This window comes from Pseudophryne corroboree, chromosome 5 (genome assembly GCF_028390025.1).
Source record: "Pseudophryne corroboree isolate aPseCor3 chromosome 5, aPseCor3.hap2, whole genome shotgun sequence".
In the NCBI taxonomy this organism is placed as follows: Eukaryota; Metazoa; Chordata; class Amphibia; order Anura; family Myobatrachidae; genus Pseudophryne; species Pseudophryne corroboree.
Window position 1 is genome coordinate 333,623,257 of NC_086448.1, and position 24,158 is coordinate 333,647,414.

The following is a 24,158-nucleotide window of genomic DNA, read 5'->3' on the forward strand; positions in this document are numbered from 1 at the left end:
CATCGGATCCCGCCGCCGCCGCTGCCCCCCCGCCACGCTCCTGTAGTGGCAGGCAGCTCCACTGTAGCGCCGGGTCCCGCCGCAGCTTGACCTCAATGCCTATGGGTGATTGGACCAGCGGATCCATCACTGGATCCGCTGTCCAATCACATCTGCCTCGCTGACAGGGGCGGGTTTCACCTGTCAACGGGGCACTGGCATATGTGCCGCTTCCCCCGCAGTTTTTTAATGGGCTTTTAAAGCCCTGTGCTTGGCCCCGCCCCCCTTTCTCTCACATTCCAAGTGCCTCCCAAAGTGATTTAAAGATTTAAAATGCTTAACATAATATAAAGAGATTACTTATGACACAGAATATGTGTCATAAGTATCTTCTTTATATTATTTTAATCATCAATGGCAGGGGCCCACAGTACCCAAAGGTGCAATGGGATTCAGTCCAGCAGCCAAGGGTGACAAAAGCACTGGCAAATGGACTGAGAAGGTGGATGCCAGGAGCTTATGATATGTTGTCTGCAGCATCGATGGTGGTCACTAGACTTCAGAAGTGAGGGAACTGTCTTTATACCCATTCAGAACCCAGGGCAGTCCTAGTGTGCACCCCCCTCAGCTCCCGGCTCACCTTGTGGAGTAGGTCCGGAGCACATCCAGAGCTGGGCCCAGACCAGCTGGTCTCCGCAGGATGGGTGGGCCTGGAGCTGGAGGAGGCCTGATCCCCGTGCGCTCTCCTCTGGATAATGACCCGTGTGAAATGGACTGCCAATGCCTGGTGGGAGGAGCAGCTCCAGAGCAGGGGAAGCAGCCAGGCAGGAGAGCGAGTGGCAGGATGAGATGAGCCTCGCTGTATAGCCCCATGAGGATCCGGTGACGGAGGCAGGTGGGAAGCCAACGGTGTTGCTTATGCCCTTAAGCTGTGCGGAGGCGTGCAGTGCCGCATCCCGGTCCATGTGCTCTCCCCGCTCCTTTGGCTCCAGCCACTCCACCAGTGGAGCTCGGCTGCCTTCAGATGACGCTGCAGGAGGGGGGAACAGTGCCGGTTCCCTGGGGTGAAGGCAGTGGCGGGGGAAATCAGCTTTGATTAGTGTGCGGGTCTGCCTATCATTTGTGGCCCCGCCCCCCATAGCACGTCACCAGGTCACGGAATTTGTCATGCACAAAACTTGTGGCCGGGTGACAGATAAGGGGGGCGGCGCCACAGATGACAGGCGGCCCCATGCACCAGTCGGCCAGTCGAGGCACTTGTACAGGTGCCGCTTCCTGTGGATTTTTTAATGGGCTTTTACAGCCCTCTGCTTGGTCCCGCCCCCTACCCGCCCCCTGCTTCCGGCCATATACAAGGACTAGCGTGAGGCACCGCTCTCGGTGCTGCTGACATTAGTTAAAAAGGTATTTATGAGTGCCATAATATTAAGAAGATACTTATGACACAGAATATGTGTCATAAGTATCTTCTTTGTATTATTTTCATAATTAATGACAGGGGAGTCACTGCCTCCCCTGCCTGCACGTCCCTGCTTGCAAGGGCCAGACTGGCTATCTGGCACATGCCAGAAGGGCCGATGGGCAGGTGGGCCGGTCCGGTCCCTCAGAGAGCTGGGAAGGCCGCGCGCAGAGTAGCCTCCGGCTCTCTGATTCAGCCGCCCCCACTGGTCTCCATGGAAATGGGGGCGTGCCGTGAGTCCACGCCCCCAGACTTGCGGCGCCCCCCAGCAAGCGTCGCCATAGTAATGGGGGTGTGCCACGAGTCCACGCCCCCATGACTCTCTGCATGCCCCCGTGCCGAGCGCGCGCACGCTCACAAATGCCCGGGCCATTTTTGTGCCCCAGTCCATTGCTGCTTGCAGCACATGGCTCCTATAACAAAGTAGGAGCCAGTACTGCAGACAGATAGTCTCTGCCCCGCCCAGCTACTCCAGAAAGTGACAAAAATGGAGATTGGGCCCTGAGGCCACACCCCCTTCTAGCAAAGCCACTTTCCTTTTAATTGGTACGCAAATGGAATCTTTAATCCATACTGGAAGCACCTTCCAACGGGACTGCCTGTAGTGTCCCTGACTGGCAGGTAGAGCTTCCAATAGGTAGTCATTGCCAGCCACAGTGAAGTCAGTGCAGTCTCATGGACTGCATCTAGCTTCACTGACACTGAGAGGGGTGGTGATATACCTGGGGGGGGGGGGGGAAGGGGGGGGGGCATAGGTAAAATCCACCACTGATCTCAACTGAGAATCAGGCCCCAGGACACAAAATTGAGTAAAATGTAGCAAAATTAAGGAAAAATTGCATAGCATGGGAATCATGCCATACAGCACTAGTATAGGACACATCTCTATTACAGCTTGCCAGACCAGTTATCAGATCCCTCATGCCCATTAGTAGACTAGAAGCTGCAACCCAGGCTTTTACTTCCAAATTCAACAAATATATATATATATATATATATATATATATATATATACATACACACTAGCTGAATACCCGTGCTTTGCTACGGAATTTCAAGTATAATGACAAAGAGATGAAAAGTGCTTATATGTAAGCAAATTTAATACTGCTTTTAAAATAGGCTCACTTGTGGTAGTATGTTGTTGAGAACTGGTAGCATCAAAGTGCCCCTCCATGAAACTGCCTGAGAACACACCCAAACCGCCGGGGAATCTGTAGTCTCTCTGTCTTATTTTCTTGAAAACGGGATATACCCAGTGGTGCAAGTAGAAAAAATGTCTTACGGGTACTGTGTGCCGAAGGCGCGTGCGCGCAAAAAAATGGGTGTGACCAAATGCCACATGGGGCGTGGCCAATGAAAATGGGGGCGTGGTACACATATGGGGGGAGGGGCAGATACACGTATGACCCCAATAGTGCCAGATACACGTTGCCCCACCGTGCCAGATATACATTGCCCCACAGTGCCAGATACACATTGCCCCACAGTGCCAGATACAGAAATGCCCCCAGAGTGCCAGATATACATTGCCTCACAGTGTCAGATACACATTGCCCCACAGTGCCAAATACACAAATGCCCCCACTGTGTCAGATATACATTGCCCCCCGTGCCAGATACAGAAATGCCCCTACAGTGCCAGATATGCCCCCAGTGCCAGGTATACATGCCGCCCCAGTGCCAGATATCCCCCAGTGCCAGGTATACATGCCCCCCTGTGCCAGATATCCCCCAGTGCCAGGTATACATGCCCCCCTGTGCCAGATATCCCCCAGTGCCAGGTATACATGCCCCCCCCAGTGCCAGATATCCCCCAGTGCCAGGTATACATGCCCCCCTGTGCCAGATATCCCCCAGTGCCAGGTATATATGCCCCCCTGTGCCAGATATGCCCCCAGTGCCAGATATCCCCCAGTGCCAGATAGAAATGCCACCCCAGTGCCAGATATCCCCCAGTGCCAGATAGAAATCCCCCCCCCCCAGTGCCAGATATCCCCCAGTGCCAGGTATAACATGCCCCCCCTTCCCTGCTCACCGCTGCTCGCTGCCGTCCTGTCTGTCATGTGAGGGAAGCAGAGCGCAGCCTGCGCCTCTCCTTCCCCTCAGTCTCCGGCGGGTGTCTCACAGTTTAATTCAGCGCCGATCCGTGAGCCAATTAGAGCTCGCGGTGCGAGCTCTGATTGGCTCACGGATCGGCGCTGAATTAAACTATGACACCCGCCGGAGACTGAGGGGAAGGAGAGGCGCAGGCTGCGCTCTCCTCCCCTCACATCAGCGGCGGTGCGGCGGGGACGGCGGGTGCGGCGTGGAGCAGCAGAGGGAGGGAGGGAAGAGGAGCGGCGGCCCGTCGGTGTGGGTACGGCGTACCCACGGCTAAATTCTTACGGGTACGCCGTACCCACCCGTACCCGCCCACTTGCACCACTGGATATACCTAAAGTTAACTGGTTAGTTTATCACAGAAGATCAGCAATTAGACTTACAACAGGACATGCTCCGTACGCCGCTGCCAATCTTTGTCAGGCCGCACCTACGGGCGGGCCTTCCCCAGATTGATGCTGTCAAAAGGCTGTCGCTGAGGAGAATAATCCGCCTCCTTCTTTGCCCTGTCCTGCCTCTGATGCTGACCTGCTCAGTGCTGTACATGCTGGGATGACAGTCCAAGCAACGCCCACTGTATGTTAACTATGTAAGGTTTGCAGGGATAGGCTGACCTATACCAAAGGGCCCTAGATCTCCTTGCTTAGCTTCTTGCTCTCCTTAGGGCTCCTCCTTGAAGGTAAAAAGGTAAATATTTTTGCACAACACTTAAGGTCACTGGGAGAGCTGTCAGTACCCTTCACACAGCAGATTAGCAGTTGCTGACTATCAAGCTTTCCATTAATGCATTTAAGAGTCAAAATATCTATCTCTCCTTTCCACCTATTGCTCTCTGAGAGGATTGTCAATGTTTAATTCAAGTGACAGGTTAACCTCTGATAATTGAGACACTATCCTCTCCTGACTGGAAATGGGTTGGTTAAGTACATACTGTATATCTGAAATCTATATGTATAAAAGGCAAATAGCCACCGATTTATCACAAAATCTCCTGAACCATAAGGCTGGACTTACTTGCCAGTGGCAGTTGCACAGTAGTCCATTATTCAAATAGGAAGGACACACCCAGCGATATTTGACATGGTTCAAGGGAGGCATTTGATGTAGCTACCCTATCTGAATAATGGACTGCTCTGCAACTACCACTGGAAAGGAAGTCCAGGAATACAGCATTGTGTCCTCCCCCCTCCGCGACTTGGTATCCCCGACACTATGCATTCTTTATAACCATGGCTGGGTGGGCTGTCTTAACTCTCCTCTGTAACATACATAGTAACATAGTTTCTGATGTTGAAAAATGACAATTTGTCCATCGAGTTCAACATGTTAGTGATCTCCTACACTGAAAAATTTTTAAGACTAATTTTAACTGTGGTGAATATTTTGCTGTAAACGAAAATAAATCCTTTTTTAATTTTTATTACTATAGTACATGATTTATCCACAATAACCCTGTATATCCTTATCCAATAGGAATGTATCTAGCCCATTCTTTAAAGTAATGACAGAGTCCACTATTACTACTCTTTCAGGCAGGAAATTCCAAATACGTATTGTCCTTACTGTGAAGAAACCTTTCCGTCTCTAGTGGGGTACTCACGGAGCGATATTCTAAGCAATCTGACTAGATTGCTTAGAATATCAGCATGATCACTCCGTGTGTAGCCCACTCAGCGATAGCGATGCGCGGCCCCGCACATCGCTATCGCTGCTGCCAGATTGGCCTGCATGCAGGCCAATCTAGCGGGTCGCTCACTTCACCCGCTGGGTGAAGCGAGGGGCCCCCCCGTCTCCCTCCGCACGGTCAGCACAGATCGCGCTGTGCTGAGCGGCAGGAGAGATGTGTGCTGAGCGGTTCGCTCAGCACACATCTCTCCTGCATCGGCCCGTGGGTACTGGGCTTTAGTGTGCTAAATCTCCTCTCCTCTAACCTAAGCGAGTGTCCACATGTCCTTTTTGATGATCTTTCCAAAAACAAAATCCCCCGCTAGCTCTGCGTATTGACCCCTTATATATTTGTAAATGTTAATCATGTCCCCTCTTAATCTCCTTTTTTCAGTGTAAACATGCCTAGCCTAGCAAGCTTTTCCTCATATTCTAGCGTCTCCATCCACTTAATCACCTTGGTCGTCCGTCTCTGAACCTTTTCTAGTTCCAGGGTATCCTTTTTGTAGTATGGTGCCCATAATTGTGCACAGTAATCGAGATGTGGCCTCACTAGTGATTTATATCATGGGAGTATAACACACTCAATCCTTGCATCAATTCCCAACTTAATGCACGCTAATACCTTGATTGCCTTTTTTGCTGCATTCCTACTTCGGGTACTACTGTTAATGTGATGGGGGAATTCCCAATAATCATCTCACCGCCTTCAACTCTCTTGTGGGTGGAATTTTGAAAAATCCCTTCTTAGTGGTTGCCTACGTCACAAAAGCAAGCTACTGTCCAAATTTCAAGTTCCGAGTCCTTATGGTTCAGGAGCTTGTGTGATGAGTCAGTGGTATTTGCCTTATATATAAGGAACAATATGCTTTATTCTAATAATATTTTTTTTTCTGTGTTCATTCCCATGTAACACAATCCTGAGACTGTGTTATCAATTCTGAACGGCTGCCGCATTTATAACACAGCTGCCCATATTATGTTGGCTACCATGCTCTGGATGGCGAAGCATTGCCCCTGGTTATGGTCATCTCTTGCTATAGACCAGGGATGGTGAACCTTCGGCCCTCCAACTGCTGTTGAACTACACATCCCAGCATGCCCTGCAACAGTTTTAGCATGGCCAAATAGCAAAACTGTAGCAAGGCATGCTGGTATGTGTAGTTCAACAACAGCTGGAGGGCCGAAGGTTCCCCACCTCTGCTATAGACAATGAAGCCTTCATCTGCAGGAGAATACCCAAAAAACAGGAGCATTTTGCAGGAGTTATGGCTTCGAACCTTTGATCTATAGACCTCATAGGTTCATTTGTAATTTTAGTCTTGACACCTCCACTACAGAAAATGTATAATATAAACTGTACAGCATGTTATGTTTTATTTAAATTCTGTAAATGCTCCCTACAGATGTTTCAATTATTCACACACACAACAAATAGTAGTAGTTTTGCAAGGAGTCTACAATATTTGCAAGAAGAAAAAACAGTTCACTACACGGAAACTATTCTCCTTTGTGTGTCTTATTTGTAACCGTTCTTATGAGGTTAACAAATCATCCTAAAAATCCCTTTCTTTTTATTCTTTTTTTTACAAATATTAATGGTAGTTCAGGTAAACATATGATGTGTGTCTGATACTTTGAAGCATAATCCAAATATCCACAGTACCTCCTCAAAATACAACACAAATATAACAGAATATAAGTATTAAGAGATCCTAATCCCATCAAATATATATATAAAGAGACTGCAAAGACAGAGAAAATCTTAAGGGACCATAACAAGAAAGGCTAAAAGGAAAATTTGTCAGAGAAATGTTCTCAAAATAATTATGTCCTTCCTGCCACCAGGTGAAGACTCTTGGCTAATCATTAAACAAGGTGTTGCTAAATATTCCATATACACCCTGTTTAAGAAGAACTTACATAAAATTTATTCAAGATGGTAATTGGTTCCAACTAGATGAAACTAAATTTTTCCATCTGCCTCCCCTCTGAGCTGGTGGGGTTGTGGCCTAAGGTCTGGAGGACCTGTCCAAAGATTTCTATCTTTTTGGCTGGTTTAAAAAAAAAAAATATTAGAGGAGATATTACAAACTAATACTACGTTAAGCCATTGGAATGCCCTCCTTGGGCTGTCTGTACCACACCTCCCTATAATACTTAATAAATTATCACTTCATCTTCTCCAGACTGCCAATAGTTCAGCAGGGAAATTTTCAGCACCGGAAATTTTCACCATCTCCTATTCAGTCGAAAAGTGAGATTGGTTTATAGTGGAAATGGAAAAAATTACCCACTATATACATGACAAAGGAGACAAATTCAACCAGATATGGGAGTTGTGGATTACTTACTATTTGGGAATGCCAAGTTCTCCCTAATTATAATTTGCTGGACGTCTACTTCCAATGACCTTTGCACTGGTAAGTCTTACTAAGAAAACGTTATTAGAAAATTATATTTTCCCCATATTCTTTTCTACCTTACGGAAAAAGCTGTATGCTATATTTATCATGGTTGTGTGTTCTTCCAAATATCCCTCTATCCTCTTTTCCTCAAGTCCTTATATTTTCAATCATCCAACATTTCCCCTTTCTCTAGGCTGACCATATTATCCCTTTAACCTGGAACACACATGAATTACACAGGTTCTGTGGCTGCTTAAAACCAGGTGAAATGCTGGCTTGTAGTCAGCCAGCCACAGAACCTGTGTAATTCATGAGTGTCCCAGGTTAAAGGGATATTATGGTCAGCCTACTTTCTCGCTTATACCATCTTAGAAACTCCATATACCCAAACAATAAGGAAGCAATTCAAGCTTGTTTATTTGGTTTAAAAATGTTCTTTATTTTGCATGTTCTTCCTGTTACCTGCTATTCATGTTGTTATTTGTATTTTCTTGAAACAAGTATTTTATAAAATAAATATTATTAATGTTTCATCTGTAAAAGTAACATTTACATTAAAGTACTGTAAAGACCACAAAAAAAATAGTATTGAACTTAAATTTAAATAATACAAAATATAAATGTAACCAGTATATTAGTCCTTATAACGCACAAGTGAACACTTGTGGTCTTGGCATCTACGGACCTCTGATTTTGTGAAGTGTAAATGGGATGCGGCCAGGATACCAGTGGTCGGGATCCAGCAGTAAAATCCCGACATGCAGACAAAAGATCGGAGCCGGAATCCCAACATAAGCTGAAATTCTGACACTGGAATCCCGACACCCAGCATCCCAATCGTAACTATGTGGGGACTCCTAGCGTGTGTGTGTGTGTGTGTGTGTGTGGGGGGGGGGGGGGGGGGGGAAGGGGGGCTGGAGGATAGGTTTAGGCTCCATTGGGGAGGGTTAGGATTCTGCTGTGGGAAACGGGGGTTAAGGTCTGGCAGCGGGGAGGGGGTTTAGGGTTTGGCAACAGCGGGGAGTATTAGGGTTAGGCTGCGGGGGAGGAAGAGTTAGGATGTGGGGGGGAGGGGGATAGGCACCACTGGGAAGGATTAGGGTTAGACTGAGTGGGAGGGAGAGGGTTAGGGTCAGACTGCGGAATAGGAGGGATAGACGGGTAGATGGGGGGGTAAGTATACTTACCGGACCCCTATCAGGATTCAAACCATTGGGATGCCGCTGTCGGTCTTCTGACAGCTGGCATCGTGACCACGGGTCACCGGTATCACACCCGTATAAGCTACATAGTGTAACTATGTTGATCTTATTGGCAGGTAGCAAGTGATGGGACAGGGCCAGACTATTCTCGTCATCAGGCCATCATCTTGCACCCATAATAGAAATGCATCATATTGGACCCGCCCCTCTTCGAAGACTGGCATGGTCACATTGCCAAAGTCATCTGGTAGTCACTTGAAAAACTTCACTCAACACCACCTCAGGACTCCATATAACAAAAAAGTTTCTCTTATTAAGCTGTTCGGTCACCGCAAACATGAAATTAATGAAATCTTCATATTATTACATAGTTGCCACTTGTGTATGCCCCTCCAAATCCTAGGCCCAAAGGCTGCAGCCATATAGTTGACCAGGCACTGGATAAACTAACATGCCAGTGTGATATCAATGAATATTATGCTTTAAACAGTAACTGATACTTTCAGTGTAATAGAAGATTTCAGTGAGTATGTTGCTTGTAAGGAATGCAGTCAGCCACCTTATCATAGACTACCCTGCTGATGTCTGAGTATGTCTATAAATGCTGCAGCTGTAATAAAGGAAAACTCCACTTAACATCTTTAGTTCTGTTAAGGTAATAAAAACATAACATGATATGTATCTTCAGACCTGTTGTACATCTTACATTCCGCAATCACTATTGTATTTGTTAGCACTACTGGAAAACAGTAGGAGTCTTCCCACACATCAAGCAGAGAATAATGAATACAGCTTTACATATAGAACTGCAGCACCCCCTAGTGAACAGTCTGAGAAGTTTGTCAGGTCTTCACATCTGCAACCCCAACCAAGTGCAGTCATGCACTTCACATGCAACCTGAGGGAACATTTTGCTTTATTCATTAGTTGTATTGCAATTTAGAATGAGTGATAGTGACTCAAAGTAGTAACCTGTTCTGCTCCAGTGTCCTACCAAGTAGTAGCTGTCATTAGAGTGTTACTTTCAATAAAGGATAAAACCTTAAATGTACTAATCCCTACTTTCGAAATATCAAATTCTCTAAAAGGGTTATAAACATAGCACATACTTAAATGGGAATGCCTTTAAGTGTATAAATGCTGCAGATTTTTTTTTTATAGAAAGAGTATAATAATTACCGACAGGACGTGTCATACACAGGCTGAAGCATAATTTGTCTACATCCCCTAGAATTAGGGAACCACAATCAAACTAGCTGGTAATGGAGCCCAAAATGGGAAAGGGCCTATTTCATTCCTCCCGTATTCTATAAAGAAGAAAGCCCACCAGGGACGTGCAGTCAGGGGAGGCAGTGCCTCCCCTGTCATTAATGCAAAAAATAATACAAAGAAGATACTTATGACACAGATTTTGTGTCATAAGTATATTTGTATTATTTTTATCATTTTTTTTCCGTGTTAAAAGTGTTGTCCCGCTGACAATGTAAAAGGGCCGGAAGTTGGGGGCGGGGCCAAGCAGCGGGGAGTAAAATCCCATTTTAAAAAAAATAAGAATTTACTTACCGATAATTCTATTTCTCGGAGTCCGTAGTGGATGCTGGGGTTCCTGAAAGGACCATGGGGAATAGCGGCTCCGCAGGAGACAGGGCACAAAAGTTAAGCTTTAGGATCAGGTGGTGTGCACTGGCTCCTCCCCCTATGACCCTCCTCCAAGCCTCAGTTAGGATACTGTGCCCGGACGAGCGTACATAATAAGGAAGGATTTTGAATCCCGGGTAAGACTCATACCAGCCACACCAATCACACTGTACAACCTGTGATCTGAACCCAGTTAACAGTATGAGAACAGAGGAGCCTCTGAAAGATGGCTCACTACAACAATAACCCGATTTAGTTAACAATAACTATGTACAAGTATTGCAGATAATCCGCACTTGGGATGGGCGCCCAGCATCCACTACGGACTCCGAGAAATAGAATTATCGGTAAGTAAATTCTTATTTTCTCTATCGTCCTAGTGGATGCTGGAGTTCCTGAAAGGACCATGGGGATTATACCAAAGCTCCCAAACGTGCGGGAGAGTGCGGATGACTCTGCAGCACCGAATGAGAGAACTCCAGGTCCTCCTTAGCCAGGGTATCAAATTTGTAGGATTTTACAAACGTGTTCTCCCCCGACCACGTAGCCGCTCGGCAAAGTTGTAAAGCCGAGACCCCTCGGGCAGCCGCCCAAGATGAGCCCACCTTCCTTGTGGAATGGGCATTTACATATTTTTGGCTGTGGCAAGCCTGCCACAGAATGTGCAAGCTGAATTGTACTACAAATCCAACGAGCAATAGTCTGCTTAGAAGCAGGGGCACCCAGCTTGTTGGGTGCATACAGGATAAAACAGCAAGTCAGATTTCCTGACTCCAGCCGACCTGGAAAACTATATTTTCAGGGCCCTGACAACATCCAGCAACTTGGAGTCCTCCAAGTCCCTAGTAGCCGCAGGTACCACAATAAGCTGGTTCAGGTAAAACGCTGACACCACCTTAGGGATAAACTGGGGACGAGTCCGCAGCTTTGCTCTGTCCGAATGGACAATCAGATATGGCTTTGTGAGACAAAAGCCGCCAATTTTGACACTCGCCTGGCCGAGGCCAGGACCAACCGCATGTTCACTTTCCATGTGAGATATATCAAATCCACAGATTTGAGTGGTTTAAACCAATGTGATTTTTGGAATCCCCAAAACTACGTTGAGATCCCCCAGTGCCACTGGAGACATCAAAAGGGGTTGTATATGCAGTACTCCCTTGACAAACTTCTGGACTTCAGGAACTGAAGCCAATTCTTTCTGGAAGAAAATCGACAGGCCGAAATTTGAACCTTAATGGACCCCAATTTGAGGCCCATAGACACTCCTGTTTGCAGGAAATATAGGAATTAACCTAGTTGAAATTCTTCCGTGGAGCCTTCCTGGCCTCACACCATGGAACATATTTTCACCTAAACTGTGATAATGTTGTGCGGTCACCTCCTTCCTGGCTCTGACCAGGGTAGGGATGACCTCTTCCGGAATGCCTTTTTCCCTTAGGATCCGGCGTTCACCCGCCCCTGCGTCAACGCAGCTGCGGTAAGTCTTGGAACAGACATGATTCTTGCTGAATCAAGACCCTTCTTATCTCTTGAAGTTCCGGTTACCAAGTCCTTCTTGGCCAAACCGGAGCCACGAGTATAATTCTTACTCCTCTCCTTCCTATAATTCTCAATACCCTGGGTATGAGAGGCAGAGGAGGGAACACATACCCGACTGGTACACCCGCGGTGTTACCAGAGCGACCCAGCTATTGCCTGAGGGTCTCTTGACCTGGCGCTTCAGGTGGGACGCCATCTTATGACCACCTTTGGTCTTTCCCACGGTTTACAATCATGTGGAAACTTCCAGATGAAGTTCCCACTTTTCCGAGTGGAATTCATTCCTGCTGAGGAAATTCAGTTTTCCACTCCCGGAATGAACACTGCTGACAGTGTTATCACATGATTTTTTGCTCAGCGAAAAGTTCTTGCTGTCATTGCCCTCCTGCTTCTTGTGCCGCCCCGTCTGTTTTCGTGGGCGACTGCCATGATGATGTCCGACCAGATCAGCACCGACTGACTTTGAAGCAGAGGTCTTCCTAGGCTCAGAGCATTGGAAATTGCTCTTAGCTCCAGTATATTCATGTGGAGAAAAGTCTCCAGACTTGACCACATTCCTTGGAAATTTCTTCCCTGTGTGACTGCTTCCCAGCCTCTCAGGCTGGCATCCGTGGTCACCAGAACACAGTCCTGAATGCTGAATGTGCTGTCCTCTAGAAGATGAGCACTCTGCAGCCCCCACAGAAGAGACACCCTTGTCCTTGGAGACAGGATTATCTGCTGATGCATCTGAAGATGCGATCCGGACCATTCGTCCAGCAAATCCCCCTGAAAATTTTTTGCGTGAGATCTGCCGAATGGAATTGCTTCGTAAGAAGCCACCATTTTTCCCAGGACTCCTGTGCATTGATGCACTGATACTTGGCCTGGTTTTAGGAGGTTTCTGACTAGTTCGGATAGCTCCCTGGCTTTCTCCTCCAGGAGAAACACCTTTTTCTGGACTATGCCCAGAATCATTCCTAGGAACAGCAGACGTATCGTCGGAAAAACGCTGCGATTTTTGGAATATTTAGAATCCACTCGTGCTGTCATAGAACTACTTTAGATAGTGCTATTCCGACCTCCAACTGTTCTCTGGACCTTTCCCTTTTCAGGATATCGTCCAAGTAAGGGATAATTAAGATGCCCTTTTCTTTGAAGAGAATCATCTTTTCGGCCATTACCTTGGTAAAGGCCCGGGGTGCCGTGGATAATTCAACAGCAGCGTCAGAAACTGATATTGACAGTTCTGTACCACGAACCATAGGTACCCTTGTTGAGAAGGGCAAATTTGGACATGGAGGTAATCCTTGATGTCCAGGGACACCATATAGTCCCCTTTTTTCCGGTTCGCTATCACTGTCTGAGTGACTCCATCTTGATTTGAACCTTTGTATGTAAGTGTTCAAAAATTTCAGATTTAGAATATGTCTCACCAAGCCGTCTGGCTTCAGTACCACAATATAGTGTGGAAGACTAATACCCTTTTCCTTGATTGTAGGAGGGGTACTTTGATTATCACCTGCTGGAAATACAGCTTGTGAATTTTTTCCCAATACTGCCTCCCTGTCGGAGGGAGCCTTTGGTAAAGCAGACTTCAGGAACCTGCGAGGAAAAGATGTCTCGAATCTCCAAACTGTACCCCTGGGATAATACTTTGTACGATCTAGGGGTCAACTTGCGAGTGATCCCAATGCACGCTGAGACTCTTGAGACGACCCCCCACCTCACCTGAGTCAGCTTGCACGGCCCCAGCGTCCTGCTGAGGACTTGGCAGACTCGGTGGAGGGCTTCTGTTCCTGGAAAGGGGCTGCCTTCTGCAGTCTACTTCCCTTTCCTCTATGTCTGGGCAGATATGACTGGCCTTTTGCCCGCATGCCCTTATGGGAACGGAAGGATTGAGGCTGAAAAGACAGTGTCTTTTTCTGCTGAGATGTGACTTGGGGTAAAAAGGTTGGATTTCCCAGCTGTTGCCGTGGCCCCCAGGTCCGATGGACCGACCCCAAGTACCTACTCTCCTTTATACGACCATACTTTCATGTGCCGTATGGGATCTGCATCACCTGACCACTGTCGTGTCCATAACATCTTCTGGCAGATATGGACAACGCACTTATCTTGATGCCAGAGTGCAAATATCCCTCTGTGCATCTCGCATATATATATATATATATATATATATATATATAGACTGCATCCTATTAAATGCTCTATATCACTAAAATATTTTCAGTCAGGGAATCCGACCAAGCCAACCCAGCACTGCATTTCCAGGCTGAGGCGATCGCTGGTCGCAGTATAACCACCGTATGTGTGTATATACTTTTTAGGATATTACTCCAGCTTCATATCAGCTGGCTCCTTGAGGGCGGCCGTATCTGGAGACGGTAACGCCACATGATAAGCGTGTGAGCGCCTTATCCACCCTAAGGGGTGTTTCCCAACGCGCCCTAACTTCTGGCGGGAAAAGGTATAACGCCAATATTTGCTATCGGGGTAAACCCACGCCTCATCACACACTTCATTTTATTTTATCTGATTCAGGAAAAACTACGGTAGTTTTTTCACTGCCACATAATACCCATCTTTGTGGTACTTGTAGTATCAGAAATATGTAACACCTCCTTCATTGCCCTTAACGTGTGGCCCTAATGAGGAATACGTTTGTTTATTCACCGTCGACACTGGATTCAGTGTCCGTGTCTGTGTCTGTGTCGACCGACTAAGGTAAACGGGCGTTTTAAACCCCTGACGGTGTTTTTGAGACGTCTGGACCGGTACTAATTGTTTGTCGGCCGTCTCATGTCGTCAACCGACCTTGCAGCGTGTTGACATTATCACGTAATTCCCTAAATAAGCCATCCATTCCGGTGTCGACTCCCTAGAGAGTGACATCACCATTACAGGCAATTGCTCCGCCTCCTCACCAACATCGTCCTCATACATGTCGACACACACGTACCGACACACAGCACACACACAGGGAATGCTCTGATAGAGGACAGGACCCACTAGCCCTTTGGAGAGACAGAGGGAGAGTTTGCCAGCACACACCAAAAACGCTATAATTATATAGGGACAACCTTATATAAGTGTTTTCCCTTATAGCATCTTTATATATATGTCTAACGCCAAATTAGTGCCCCCCCTCTCTGTTTTAACCCTGTTTCTGTAGTGCAGTGCAGGGGAGAGCCTGGGAGCCTTCCCTCCAGCCTTTCTGTGAGGGAAAATGGCGCTGTGTGCTGAGGAGATAGGCCCCGCCCCCTTTTCGGCGGGCTCGTCTCCCGCTCTTCAACGGATTCTGGCAGGGGTTAAATATCTCCATATAGCCCCCGGAGGCTATATGTGAGGTATTTTTTGCCAAATAACAGGTTTCCATTGCTGCCCAGGGCGCCCCCCCCCAGCGCCCTGCACCCTCAGTGACTGCCGTGTGAAGTGTGCTGAGAGCAATGGCGCACAGCTGCAGTGCTGTGCGCTACCTTAAGAAGACTGAAGAGTCTTCTGCCGCCGATTTCTGGACCTCTTCTCTTTTCGGCATCTGCAAGGGGGCCGGCGGCGCGGCTCCGGTGACCCATCCAGGCTGTACCTGTGATCGTCCCTCTGGAGCTAATGTCCAGTAGCCTAAGAAGCCAATCCATCCTGCATGCAGGTGAGTTCACTTCTTCTCCCCTAAGTCCCTCGATGCAGTGATCCTGTTGCCAGCAGGACTCACTGTAAAATAAAAAAACCTAAAACTAAACTTTTCTAAGCAGCTCTTTAGGAGAGCCACCTAGATTGCACCCTTCTCGGCCGGGCACAAAAACCTAACTGAGGCTTGGAGGAGGGTCATAGGGGGAGGAGCCAGTGCACACCACCTGATCCTAAAGCTTAACTTTTGTGCCCTGTCTCCTGCGGAGCCGCTATTCCCCATGGTCCTTTCAGGAACCCCAGCATCCACTAGGACGATAGAGAAACCCTGTAAGCGGCACTACTAGAAGTGCCTCTTTGACAGGGGCGTGCTTTCAGCCCATATGACAGCACGCCCCTGTCACTGTGGAGGAGGTGATTGGGCGCCGGTCTGTCTACCTCAGAGACATCCTTTTACATGGCACTGCTATGCCGTGACAACCCCTCCCACAACAGCTGCCCTCCCAGCAACCTCCCCCTCGCTTCAACCCAGTTCCTTACTCTCGGAGACCCACTGTCGCAGCTGTTCTGGCTGACACACCCCCTCCTATGCCGGATGATTCTCTACCGCGGCACGGGTAAGGGATTACAGTCACAGCTGGCCCGACTACAGATGGCCCCTGGGACCTGCTGGACAGTGTCGGCCTGGGTGAGTGTCAGAGATCCGGAGCGGGAGCGGGGGGGGGGGGAAGAGCTTGTAATCACCGGCAATAGACATAGCAGGAGCGGGAGGGGGGGGGGGGGGACATGTAAGCACCGGTAAAAGAAATAGGAGCTGGAGAGGGGTGGGGGGGGGGGGAGAATAGTGACCACTGCTCCCTGCATGTCTGTCCTGACCATTTGGAGACCTCGACAGGGGTAGTGCTCAGGCGGGCAGTGGAACTGGATTGAAGTTACTGGTACCAGGATAGTCTGGTCTGCTACCAGGAAGGTGCCCAACTGCTGTTACAAGCCCTCAAGGGTGCAGGGCAATGCAGATCACTCTCTCACTGTCACCCACTAATGTCGCACTCGCTTTAGCATAACCCTCTCCCTGTCACCCACTACTGTCACCCTCTTCCTGTCATCACCCTCTCCCTGTCACCCACTGCTGCCACCCTCCCCGTCATCCTTTCCCTGGCATCATCCACTGCTGTCACTGTCTCCCTGGCGTCACTCTCTTCCTGTCGTCACCCTCTCCCTGCAATCACCCTCTCCCTGGCGTTACTCCCTGTCACTCACTGCTGCCACCCTCTCCCTGGCATCACCTTTCCCGTCTCCCTCTCCCTGGCATCATCCACTGCTGTCACCATCTCCCTGGTGTCACGCTCTTCCTGTCGCCCTCTCTCGGACTGAGATGCGAATTAGTGGTGGAGTGCCGGGGCAGTTGATGTGTGGGCGAGTTTGTAAGGCGGTGGCGGGGGTAGCGGGCATTGGCTCAGGGGCATTAGCGGGCATTGGCTCAGCGGTGGTAGGGGTCATCGGCGGGATTCGGCGGACATTATGGCTGCAGTGCCTCACCAGCCACTGACCGCACCGCACGCCACTGAGGCCCACATATAATTCTTCAATAAAGGTGTTATTAATAACAACAAAAAAGATTGGGTAATTTTCTAGTGCAGTTAAAATAAGCAAGTATCTCATTGGTTGCTGCATAATAGATTATATTATTTGTGTCAGACTTAAGTACCACTGCAGGACCTCAGGAAAGCTAATAAATGTCCACTACACGTTTACTTCTAATGGAATTTGAGCAGGGGCATAGCCAGAACTTTGTGGGCCCCATAGCAATATTTTGAACAGGCCCCTGTCCCAATACTTCTAGAGAGACAGCTCTCCGCAGCAATTGTTAGTTTTATGCCCCATAATGGTGCCCTAGTTCATTTTCTGAACCACAGCAGTGTCTTAGTTAAGGTTATGCCACATAGCAGTGCCCTAGTTTATTTTATGAACCATAGTAGTGCTCTAGTTCACATGATGTCAGTGCTGGGAGAGGGGTACTGGGTCAGAGGCAGAACTAGCAGCGGTGCTAGGGTGGACCAGACAAAATATTCCCTGGGGCCGGCTCTGGATGTCACATTGCAGGGCTGGCAGTACACATTATGCAACACATCAATTCACATTTTGACATACAGTGTCCCCAGTTCATATTATATCACATTACAGTGCCCCAATTCATATTATATAACATTACAATGCCCTCTAGTTCATTTGGTATCACATTACAATGAGCAGACCCAGGGGCATTCCCAGATATATTGCATACCCCAAGGCCAAAGTTGGTACGGTGAAAAATGTATAGAACACATGTAACTGTGACAGGGAAGGTGGCCCCTCTCAGCTCTGGGCACCATAGCAGCTGCACTCACTGCACCTATGGTAGTTATGCCCTTGGACTTGAGTACAATATATGAAACATTTTAAGAAAACTATCACATTATACAAGAATAATAAATAATAAAAGGATAATACAATATTTATTTTATTATTTATTACCAGTTATTTCGCAGCGCTTTACCGAGAATATCTGGACATTCATATCACTCCCTGCCCCAGTGGAGCTTACAATCTATATTCCCTAATACATGGACACACACACACACACACACACACACACACACACACACACACACACATATTAACACTAGGGTTAATTTTGTTGCAGCCAATTAACCTACCAGTATATTTTTGGATTGTGGGAGGAAAAAGGAGTACCTAGAGGAAACCGAAGCAAGCAAGGGGAGAAAATACAAGCTCCACACAGTTAGGGCCAGGGTGGGAATCAAACCCATGACCTCAGTGCTGTGAGGCAATAATGCTAACCATTACACCACCTGTGCTGCCCGACAATGATGATGATCCTTCTCTAATCCCTTCTCCTGAGTTTGAAATATACAGTACACTACTGTACACATCCTCTTCAAGAAAACCTGGCTCAGTGGAGCAATAGGCCCACCAAATGACATGAGCCTACTAACACGACAAAATCAATTACTAATATACTACAAGTGGTACTGTGGGCCTGATTCAGAGTTAGGACCAAGTTAAGAAAGGAACAAAAATATGAGCATTTTGCACTTTGGTGATACAAAGTTGCACTGCAAGTGAAACAGATTTTTGGAGGAGAGAATTATAATTGGGAATTGATGTTTTATAGCTTATTTCTAAATTTCAGTGTAAAACAAAGCTGCCCAGTATTTGATCGCCACATGCAAAAGCAGACAGTATTTTCCCTACATGTCAAAAAACTCCTAAAAAAAACAAATTTCCATCCCAATGTGTTACAACATGGCTTGTTCCAGGAGTAAATTGCTCCTTCTTTTTCACCTTTATTTGATTTGTTCCCAATCAGCCCAACATATACCTTTGAAACTGTTCACAAACACAAAAATGACAGAATTGCTAAAGGACAAGGAATTTGTAAAATGATTCATTACTACATCATTGATCAGCATTCTTGCAACAATTACCATACTTTTGTAGCACAAGTGGTGCCTACTATTTCAATATATATAGTCAATGTCTACTGCCAATTACTCTTACCTTCAGGGTTCAATTCTAAAGTCACAAGCAGCAAAAAGGAGAAAAGAAATCAAGAAAAGGTAAGAAATGTTGAATAAAAGAACAGCTGTATCAACTTTAGGTCACATTAGTTGGAAATTGCATATAATATTGGAAAATAGGTAATTCAATAAAGATCAGCTACTTAATGGAAATGTAATAAGCTACAGCAAGATGAGGTAAATAGGCTATGAATATCTTACAGCCTTTTATATATACAGCAATCTGCAATGCATTTCTTTTTAATTCGAAGCTTGGCCCTCTATCCAGAAAGAACAATACAAAATCAGGATTACATATAACATTTACTAACAGGCAAATGCACGCTTGTTAAATGCTACCATAACATTATTACCAACAAGCATAGAGTTTATAAATGTGCTATATTGGGCAAAGAATCCATTCCCACTAAATAATTATAGTGATTGTATTGTTACAACTTTTAAATATAGTTTTTCAAGTGCTGTTTCTGTCAGTATTCAGGGATGCAAACATAAGTCTTTATTTTACATGGAAACAAATGAGACATAGAGAGAGAGAGAGAGAGAGAGAGAGAGAGAGAGAGAGACATTAATTGGTGCACTTTGTAGTTGATTTAATATTAAAATGTATAATTTATTTTAATAAAAGTTATATTTTATTGTTGAGACAAGACAAATATAAAGTGCTCTGTCCCATTTTGTGTTCCAGCTTATCACATAATACTGCATTACTGCCTTCTAGGAATGAGATCTAATTGCTTTAATTCAAACATTTGATATTCATTCTTTTAGCCACCAATATCCGATCAAGAAGTGCCACTGATGAAAGTTCAAAGTGAAACTTTTCTAAAAGATACTCCATAAAAAAAATGTACACAGGTATCTCCTATGTACTAACCAAAGATGTCAATTCATGTAAATGTAAATAAAAAAAAGAAAAAGAATTGCAGTTAAGTTTGTTAAAGCAAAAGTCTTTTTCATAGAAACAGAATTTGTTTAAAACAAAAGTCTTCTCATAGAAACAGAATTTGATGGCAGCTAGAACCACTAATCTGACCCTTTTTTTTTTCCTTGTGGTAACCTGAAGCCTATTTGACCCTTAGTTCTTTGTAAGAATATTCTTATGTGTATCCCAAGCATGTTTAAATAGCTTTGCTGTCAAGGCATCTACCACCTCTGATGGGAGGCTATTCCACTTTTCCACCCTTTTACCCTTTCTGAAAAGTAATATTTCCTCAAGTTTCCTTTGAAGCTACCACCTTACAGTTTCAACATGTTTCCTCTTGTTCTAATACTTCTTTCGTTGGAAGAATGTCTCCCTTCTGTACCTTGTTAAAACGCTTGATATATTTGAAAGTTTCTATCATGACTCGTCTTTCTCTTCTCCAAACTATACATATTAAAAACTTTCAGTGGGATTATTACCTTTATCTTTCTGCTACTGATTTTTCTCCCTACGCAGCCAAGCATCTGACTTGGCTTTCCCATTGCTTTGTTACATTGCTTAGTTGCCTTTAAGTCACCTGCACTCTACTTACTACAGCCCTCTGTTCCCTGTCATGCAACCAAGTTCTTCCATTCCACCCTCTTAAAATCCAAACCCAACCTTTTAAATGTATTTAGCAGTTTGCAATGTGGGTCCTCGTCAAAATCCTTACTAAAGACTAAATATGCTAAATACAGAACATTAGGTGATCTATTATTTGTCACAATCCTGACTGTAGGTTTTATATTTGGTGACTTACCCCTGCCATCTGTCCTGGATCCTGTGTCTTTTCACTCACGGAGTTAAACAGCTTGTCAGTTTTCCTGAGTTCTCTGCCTGAGAGGTAATAGGTAATCAGCTCCACCTGTGGTGATCTCCTGTGTGAGGCTGAATTCAGTAATCTAAAAGCAAGCATCCTGTGTTTTGCAGAAGTCCAGGCTTCAGTGTTCTCTTGGCCTGCTAGGCCTCATTCTACATCACAGCCTTGGCTAGAGTAGTCACATGACAGTGACATCACCTAATCCTGCCCACCAATCATCAAGGACCAGGAAGTATAAATCAGGAGGCTGAGTTGGAATCTGGGCCAGTTCCTTGTGTCACATACAGCCTTGTGTGGGTCTTAAGCTGAGCTCCCTAAAGGTAACCTTTGTACCTAAGTTCCTGTGGAAACTCTGTTCCCTTGTTACCGTTTGGTTTATTTGTGTGTTGCCATTTGATTTCACCATTTCCCTGAGTCTCAATGTAAAGGTACAGCTGCAATGTTTCGTCTTAAAGGCACAGTACTGAATTCCGTGTTCTCCACTGAAAACCACAGCTGTCGTATTTCAGTTTTACTACTGTTGTAGTTGGGATCTCCAGGGCTCAGTACCTCGTGCCTCAGCATCTTCGTGCTTCCAGCATCTCAGTGCCTCAGCATCTCAGTGCCTCAGCACCTTCGTGCTTCCAGCACCTCAGCATCTCCGTGACTCAGCATCTCCGTGCCTCAGCACCTCAGTGCCTCAGCATCTCCGTGCCTCAGTGCCTCAGCACCTCCGTGCTTCCAGCACCTCAGCATCTCCGTGACTCAGCATCTCCGTGCCTCAGCACCTCAGTGCCTCAGCATCTCCGTGCCTCAGTGCCTCAGCACCTCTGTGCTTCCAGCACCTCCGTGCTTCCAGCACCTCCGTGCCTCAGCACCTCCGTGCCACAGCACCTCCGTGCCACAGCACCTCCGTGCCTCAGTACCTCCGTGCCTCAGTACCTCCGTGCCTCAGCATCTCCGTGCTTCCAGCACCTCCGTGCCTCAGCACCCCTACGCACCCCAGTGTCTCTACGCACCCCAGTGCCTCCACGCACCTCAGTGCCTCCACGCACCTCAGTGCCTCCACGCACCTCAGTGTCCCCAAGCACCTCAGTGTCCCCAAGCACCTCAGTGTCCCCAAGCACCTCAGTGTCCGCAAGCACCTCAGTGTCCGCAAGCACCTCAGTGTCCGCAAGCACCTCAGTGTCCGCAAGCACCTCAGTGTCCGCAAGCACCTCAGTGTCCCCAAGCACCTCAGTGTCCGCAAGCACCTCAGTGTCCGCAAGCACCTCAGTGTCTCCAAGCACCCCGTGCCCTTTAGCACAATTATACCTGGTATTCTTCACTGATTCATCAGTGCCTTTCCAGTTCTGTCTTTCAGGAGACCTTCAGCATGCCTCCTGTCTGCCGACCTAATCCTGCATGAGGAGAACCTAGATTCGGCCATCTCTGCTGCGGTTCCTCTTCCCAGTCACCGGAGGAAACCCAGAGTCCACAGCATTTCCAAACCAGGTCAGTGGTAGTATTCACATAATCCTCCAGTCGCCCGCACAGACTTCACTACACCGGGTTCACAAAAACCTCAGTCATGACAGTAGGAACTGGCCACATGGACCCGGCCGAAAGTGTTAGTCTGACGCATGACCTCCTAAGCAATATTGCAGGACGCTTGGAAGGTCTGGAGTCGACTCAGCATCGATTGGCACAGTGTCTGCAGCGGAATTCGTCCTCCAGAGATTCTATGACCTTCTGCTCTAAGACTCCTGACCAACTGCAGATTTTCTACCAGATGTTACTACAGTTACAAGAACTTTTGCCTAGTATTCTCTCTGTGATGCCTGATCTCCTCAGGAATACTACCAACGTTGTTGATCCTGTTTTGTCCCATCCAGTTAATAAAGTCTCTTCCTCTGCGCAAGGGAAAGTTTTTCATCAGAGCTATCCACGGCCCAAGCTCTCTGAAGCTGAACGTCAGCGGCGTAAGGAGCTACATCTCTGTCTTTACTGTGGAAATTCTGGTCATTTTGTTAAAGACTGCATTCTTCGCAAGCCAGGTAATAGTGACAAATCTCAGTATCATAGTGCTCATATCTACAAGTCATCCACAGTATCCGATCCTTCTGCTGCTGACGGGGGTATCAAGAAGGCTACTCTTCTGAGAGAGACTCAAATTTATGACTGGGGTCCGGTGGTTAAAAGACCTTATCCCAAGTTGGGTGTCCAGAGAAGAATGTTCAAGCCATTTACAGTCACAGAGGAGTCCGTGTCCACAGACCCAGGAGGGGCGTTTTCAGAGCGTCCAGCCCCAGGAGGGGCGTTTTCAGAGCGTCCAGCCCCAGGAGGGGCGTCTTCAGAGCGTCCAGCCCCAGGAGGGGCGTCTTCAGAGCGTCCAGCCCCAGGAGGGGCGTCTTCAGAGCGTCCAGCCCCAGAGAGTCTTCAGAGTGCTGCCCAGCCAGAGATTCTACAGAGTGCTGCCCAGCCAGAGATTCTACAGAGTGCTGCCCAGCCAGAGATTCTACAGAGTGCTGCCCAGCCAGAGATTCTACAGAGTGCTGCCCAGCCAGAGATTCTACAGAGTGCTGCCCAGCCAGAGATTCTACAGAGTGCTGCCCAGCCAGAGATTCTACAGAGTGCTGCCCAGCCAGAGATTCTACAGAGTGCTGCCCAGCCCCGTGAAGAGGGGGCTCTTGCCTCAGCCCAGCCCCGTGAAGAGGGGGCTCTTGCCTCAGCCCAGCCCCGTGAAGAGGGGGCTCTTGCCTCAGCCCAGCCCCGTGAAGAGGGGGCTCTTGCCTCAGCCCAGCCCCGTGAAGAGGGGGCTCTTGCCTCAGCCCAGCCCCGTGAAGTGGGGGCTCTTGCCTCAGCCCAGCCCTGTGAAGAAAGGGCTCAGCCCGTCCCGGTTCCAGCCGGTCCAGCAATATTCCAGGCCCTGCCTGGTCAGTCCGTCCCGGTTCCAGCCGGTCCAGCAATACTCCAGGCCCAGCCTGGTCAGTCCGTCCCGGTTCCAGCCGGTCCAGCAATACTCCAGGCTCCGCCTGGTCAGTCCGTCCCGGTTCCAGCCGGTCCAGTAATACTCCAGGTTCTGCCTGGTCAGTCCGTCCCGGTTCCAGCCGGTCCAGCAATACTCCAGGCCCAGCCTGGTCAGTCCGTCCCGGTTCCAGCCGGTCCAGCAATACTCCAGGCTCCGCCTGGTCAGTCCGTCCCGGTTCCAGCCGGTCCAGCAATACTCCAGG

The 24,158-nt window shown here is 47.5% G+C and overlaps 1 protein-coding gene across 4 annotated transcripts in view; it reads right to left on the bottom strand.

The window, feature by feature from the left end:
* BBS9 (Bardet-Biedl syndrome 9) overlaps positions 1 to 24,158 on the bottom strand; it is an 853,332-nt gene that overhangs the window by 447,843 nt on the left and 381,331 nt on the right. For 3 of the 4 annotated variants that reach the window (XM_063922539.1, XM_063922538.1, XM_063922540.1), the window contains exon 16: positions 19,164 to 19,178. The exons of the other annotated variant lie outside the window; for it this stretch is intronic. In XM_063922539.1, the coding sequence (XP_063778609.1) occupies positions 19,164 to 19,178 (15 nt within the window). The remainder of the gene's footprint in view (positions 1 to 19,163; positions 19,179 to 24,158) is intronic. 4 annotated transcript variants of the gene reach the window in all.